We start from the raw sequence: 6,000 nt of genomic DNA on the forward strand, positions 1-6,000 counted from the left end.
AGATTAATTAGCTTTCTTGCCTTAATTCCCAATGACAATAAAATATGTCTAATAAATAGCAGTTAACACCCCTAGACTTTTTAAAATGTGTGTAAGACTACTACAAATGTCAACATTTCTAAATATTTTATTTCAGCAAAAGCCTAAATGTTTGTGTAATTACAATGAGTTCATTTTGCAGAAGATCCTTTTTTTTTGCATATGATAAATATTGTTCCCTTTCAGGGTCTAAAAAATTGGCAATATACAGAACTAACATAACTTACAGCAGTTTAACTAAAGCTTAAAAGTGGGGAAACTAAAAGATGGAAATTTGTCCACTGAGTCAATTCCAGTGATTAAAACAAAATTGCATAAACATTTGCTGCAACACATGTGGATTATTTATTAGCTCTTCATGCTTGTTATGTGTTTGATATCAAAGCAAAATTTTATAAATCAACCAATGGAGAAACGGCATGATTGGGAGGATTGATGATGTTTAAAAGTGCACTTTGGAATTATTACTCAAATTCATTTATCCGACAAGTATTTGACTCCCTACTGGGTGAAACACTGTTCTGTGTGCAGGGGAGAAAAACAGATGCATTATTTCTTGCATTCTGCTTTTAGTAGTTACATAATTACATGGGTTTGTTTCTGCAGAGAAGATTCTTCTAAACGTTTATTGGAAAATGTGTTTTTTCTTGTCACTTTACCTAGTAAATTATTTTCTGAAAACAGTTTTTTTATTTTAAAATGAAATTAAGGAACACATTTCATACCATATTAGAGTGGTAATGTAATTTTTCTAATTATAAAGTCTGTGAAATTTCTTCTTTGCATAATTTTTCAGATTTTTCTGTATAACTAAAAAAAAAAGTATTTTACACCAGAATATGTGCAAAGTAGGAAAAAGGTATAGTAATGGTTGATTTTTTTTTAATTCTAAAATGCCATGCTTGCTATATGTAGTAAGTCTAAATTCCAAGATTTTAGAAGCCACTAACACAACTGGTAGAGTTTGCATTTTTTATTAATTATATTGTGCAGGTTCTGTGTCCGTATTTGACTTAAATGTAACTGGGGGTGGGGAAATCTTTTGACTGGACTACTGGGGACAAAACTCTCCTTAGCTGTCAGGGGGGGAAAAAAATGGCCTCAAAAGTATCCAGTACTTGAAACCTCATTTGCTGTCTGAGAAAATGGGGTTGAAATAATCACTAGACTCCGGATTTCTCAAGCAATCTTTTGTGTCAGTCTGACTTTCTCTGGTGGTCCTGTGGGCACTCTGGGTTCTCCGCCGAGCTGATCATTCATTTCACACGTTTGCACCTGTTCTGCAGCCTCACGGAGAGGGCGCAACTGCTCAAGAATGTCTTTAAGAAGAACCACGTGAACTTGTACCCATCAGAATCATTGCAACAAAACCTGCTCCGTAAGTATTTGAGTTCTCTTTTTTAAACACATCCTCTGCCATTACCTCATAGGATCTGAGAGCAGTATTTTAACTTTAGAGATATTTAACTATTTACAGTTAACACCTAAAACAAGTTTTGCACATTTGCAATATGTTATGTAAATAACAAATGTTTAAAGACTCCTTTGACCACAGCCATCTCACTTTCAGCAAAAGAGATAGAGCATTTGAAAATCTTGCTGCTTTCACTTCAAGAAAAATATTCCTGCATGCCCCTTGTTTCCTTAAGTCTTAAAAAGAACCAGTGAAATAAATCTGAACTCTTTAAAGCTCACTCTGTATTGTTATCTTTCCTACTTGAATAACTTTGCAAGGAGCCTTTTCAGCTTTCATACACGATGACAAGTATGTGAAACATCGCACAATGAAACATGTATTTTCCCCTTCAAAAATATTTATGAATATTTAGAGTTGTAAGAAATTATTAGGTATCACACCCTCTTAACATTTCAAGGATCTAAAAAAGAATATAATATATAAAGCCCTGTGGTAAATGTATGTGTGTTAGTAATATATCATTTGTTTCATGTTATTTCCACATGTAATTTATTTCCATTTATATATACTCATGTTTAATGCTTTTGCTCTTTATACTTCAAGAGGCCTTTCCTAAAGATGTGATTCCCTTGGAGGTCATTTCTTATCCCCAAGCCCCCTTGGACCAGGCTGGGGCATGAGTGAGTTTATTTGTAGATGCTGAGAGCCCAGAATTATGTCTTCTGAGGGAAGGAGAGCGCACTTCCACTATTCGAAGTTGTGTGTGTTTATCTCCTCCTCTTCCTTGCTTTTATTCTTCCTTACCTCTTATCCGCCTGATCTATATGGAATACATGCAGCCACTTGACTGCACTCCCCACCCCTCTGCTAGTCAGGAAGCAGACATTAGAGGGGCTGGACTTGAGATGCTGAAGGGAGAATTGAGGGGGGCCGAGAGCATCTGTTCGTCTAGGGAGCACAGCTCCTAGAATCTAAGATACCATCATCTCACTCTTCATTTTGCAGTTGAGTCTATACCTTTTACAGACATTAAAAACCAGTGTCTTCATGCTTTTAAAGGTGGGAGGGATGCATTAGTTCCCCAAGTTAGGAAATGAGCACTCAACACTCAGAATAACAGAGATTTCCAGCGACTTCAAGGTGACCGTTTCTATTTTATCTTTAACTTACAGACGGGTATGCTTTCTCTCAAGATGAAAATGGAATCGTCTCACAGTCTGAAGTGATTAGAGCGTATGATACCACAAAGCAGAGACCCGAAGAGTGGTGATGGGGGGAGGGATGAGAGGCCAGCTCTGATACATCTCGAAGGGGAGCTCCCAGGTCTTCACCAGAATCTGCTGACCAATTCCAGCCTGGTCCAAGGAGGGGAAATGGATCTGAACTCATCTCATTGACTGACATTCAGATTCATGTATATTATAGACATAAGCACTGTGCAACTATACTGTAACACCATCTCTTTCAGATTTTCTAAAGTATTTACTAAGTCTTTGTAAACGGAAATGGAAAATGACCTTGTATCTTGCCAGAGTGTTTTCTTAAACTGAGAATAGGTCAGCATTCTTATGCTGTTACGCTGGGGCTGCCACTATCAGTGTCTTGGATATACCACAAGGTGACCGACCTTTACAAATCTCTAAAATGGTAGTAAGTTAAAGGGACTCCTTGATATCCATTTTAGATTTCAGAATATGCTGAAAAAAACTAGCCTTCTTAAGGAAGCAACTCACTGAGCAAAATTTCTAAACAAGACATTAATAATAAAAAGTGTTTGTGTCAAAAATTGTCTTGATAATTGTTTGCCAAAGAAGTTTAATAAATGTATTTGTCATTCAGTAGTCATTTGCCCAGAAATTTAAGAGAAGGTTTACCTCTAGTTCTGCTGTAAGATCTGCATGCCTGACTTTACAAATCTAAGAGTGATTTGCAAAAACAAGTATTTCAAGGCATTTGCTACTAAAATCTGTGATGTTGCACCTTTAGCCTTACAAATGCTTCTTTCTCGTTCGTCTTGTCTATTTGTTCAAGTTGCAGTGCACACGTGGTATGTGACTGTCTTTATGATACTGAATTTTAAAACTGTATTTATGTCTCCATCCTTTCTAATGAGGTTTCATCATCATTTAGATTTTTCTAACAACCTGGCTTCTGCTTTAGACTGAGTGATGTCATTTTGTCTTCGAGTTTTCTCTTTTAAGAAAAATATGCTTACATATTTATGTGAGATTTCCAATGCTTCTGTCAAGATGTTTGGAATACCATGTTGGATAAATGCATGGGCCTTTGTAATGTCCGTAGACTCAGCTTTTGTCCTGTGTTTTGGTTTTCCCTATGAGTGCCCACTCGAGATGCCTGCTGTCCTCAATGGCATGCCCAGTGTTATGGTGACTGCCCTGTACATAAGACTGAGAATGACTTCACAGTTCACTAGTCAATCAGCTCCCAGAATTAGTCACACACTGCTAATTGGGACAAATAAGTAGTACCTTTTACCCATTTTAAAGACACCTATTTTACTCAAGCCTATAACTTTACAAAGAAAAGTAGATTTTTGTTAATGTGCTTTAAAATGTGTGTTCAGCTTAATTATTTTCAGCATTTCCAAGACATCTGAAAATGCCTGTTTTGCCACCAACAATAAATGGTGAAGGGGCTGTTTAAAAACCACAACCAGTTTTCTACACTATTTTTAACATAATGCTTTCATGTGGAAATAAAAAGAATTCTAGCTTTCAGATACACCTCAGAGATTGAAGCAAACTTTTTGCCTTGTATTCAAAAGCCTGTTTGCCTTTAAATGGACTTACCAGCAAAATAGGTACAACTTCCTCTTAAAAAAAATAAGTCAACTACAATTGAGAAGACAGGAGATTTTCAAATCACTCCTTGAGTTTAATAATTCACATCTTTTTTGTCCTTTTTCTCAATCTAGATTTAAAATTCAGCTATATATTATTTCCTTCTCTGTATTTTTAGCTATTTAGTTACCTGTATGCCTCCCACATTTTCTACACATAAGAGAGGATATAACATACATAATTTGAACTTAAAGGGGCAAGGAGTTGACATACTTCACTCCCCAGACCCTTCCCATTTGGGGATCAGATTAAGAAAATCATAAATTCAAACATCTAACAAGACTACAGGCGTAAGGGTCTAAGATCATGTTCGAAATTCAGATTTCACTGTCTTTGTCTACTGAATGACTATTCAGAGCAGCTTTTCTGGGCCTCCATGATGAGAGTTGAGGTCAAACCACAAAAAAAGAAAAACAAAAATCAAGTACAACGAATAAGGATTTTTAAAAAAGAAGAAGAATGAAGTACATCCCCCTGGAGGAACACTTCGTAGCAGTTCCAGAAAAGGGCTGCTTCCATTTCCCCTCACCTCATAGGTGACATCCTTCTCCAAAATTTTAATATCAAAATGTGATGTGTGTAATAGAACTGAATTTTCTGACTTAAATGAAACGCTTTGTTTTTATCCTGAAACATGGATCGTTTCTGTGGAGCCCTTCAACATGAGTGGAAGACTCATGGTTAATCTTGTGGAAGATCATGATCTGAAACATGACTAATTTATGCCTTTTGGTCCCATGGATCTATTTTTGAATTATCAACATTAAGTCAGTCTCTTAGCTTCTTGGGTGGGAGTTGGGAGTAGGCAGCAAGGAGTGACCACCTTGGTAAAACTTAAAAGATAACATTGCAATTGCAGTGACTTTGTAGTGTTAATTAGAGAAAAACCCTCTAATTCTTTAACCTTGGGTTGGGGGGGGGTGGGGGAAGTAACAGAGTTTTACCAGGATTAAAATAAACAGTTGAGGTGACTTCTAACGTGTATTTTCTGAAATAAGGGACACTCTTCGATTAAAAAGTCCCTTGTAGGAACTCCGGCAAATGCTAACACCGTTGCTTTACAGTGTTTACAATTCGGAAAATACTACTTACTGCAGAAAATCCTCATTCATTTCACCCTGAAAAGCTGGAGGTTGCTTCTTTAGTGTTAACTAGTACACAGTGATATTGAGCATGAACTTTCTAAATGTCTTACATACTCATATAAAAATATATTGGTGTCTCCCACCCAGAAAGATGCTATATGGTAGAAATTATTAGCAGGAAAATGGTGTTTCTCAGGAATGTAGTAAATTTTAAATGACATATGTGCTGCCTACCCTCCCACATGCCACTCTGTCTGATGTGAGCCTGCTTCAGCAACGTGGCAAAGTTAATTGAAAGCTTTTTCTAATGAAGTCAGGTGAACGTGTATTATATTCAGTATTAGCCATTTACATGAATTGTATGGTCATTGAATGGACTCAGCGATTCCTCTTAATTTCCAGGGGAAAAAATGAATTCAAGATCAACACTTATTCTGGTCATAACATTTTATATTTTAATTTTGCAATTCTGCATTCTAAATATCCAGTATGAAAGTCACATGATAGTTTGTTCTGCATTGTGTGCATGGTACAGCACTTGTAATCCGTCATTTAAATATTCTTTCAGGAAACGAATGCCATTCTGAAAGTACTAGAT

The 6,000-nt window shown here is 36.4% G+C and overlaps 1 protein-coding gene across 3 annotated transcripts in view; it reads left to right on the plus strand.

Moving 5' to 3' along the window:
• The window catches only part of ATP8A1 (ATPase phospholipid transporting 8A1), a 238,334-nt gene extending 234,025 nt beyond the window's left edge, over positions 1 to 4,309 (plus strand). For all 3 annotated transcript variants that reach the window (XM_060110533.1, XM_060110538.1, XM_060110544.1), the window contains 2 exons: positions 1,326 to 1,417; positions 2,629 to 4,309. In XM_060110533.1, the coding sequence (XP_059966516.1) occupies positions 1,326 to 1,417; positions 2,629 to 2,726 (190 nt within the window). In that variant the 3' untranslated portion in view covers positions 2,727 to 4,309. The remainder of the gene's footprint in view (positions 1 to 1,325; positions 1,418 to 2,628) is intronic.
• The last annotated feature ends 1,691 nt before the right edge of the window (positions 4,310 to 6,000 follow it).

The sequence above is a fragment of the Mesoplodon densirostris genome, chromosome 1 (genome assembly GCF_025265405.1).
Source record: "Mesoplodon densirostris isolate mMesDen1 chromosome 1, mMesDen1 primary haplotype, whole genome shotgun sequence".
NCBI classification, from domain to species: domain Eukaryota; kingdom Metazoa; phylum Chordata; class Mammalia; order Artiodactyla; family Ziphiidae; genus Mesoplodon; species Mesoplodon densirostris.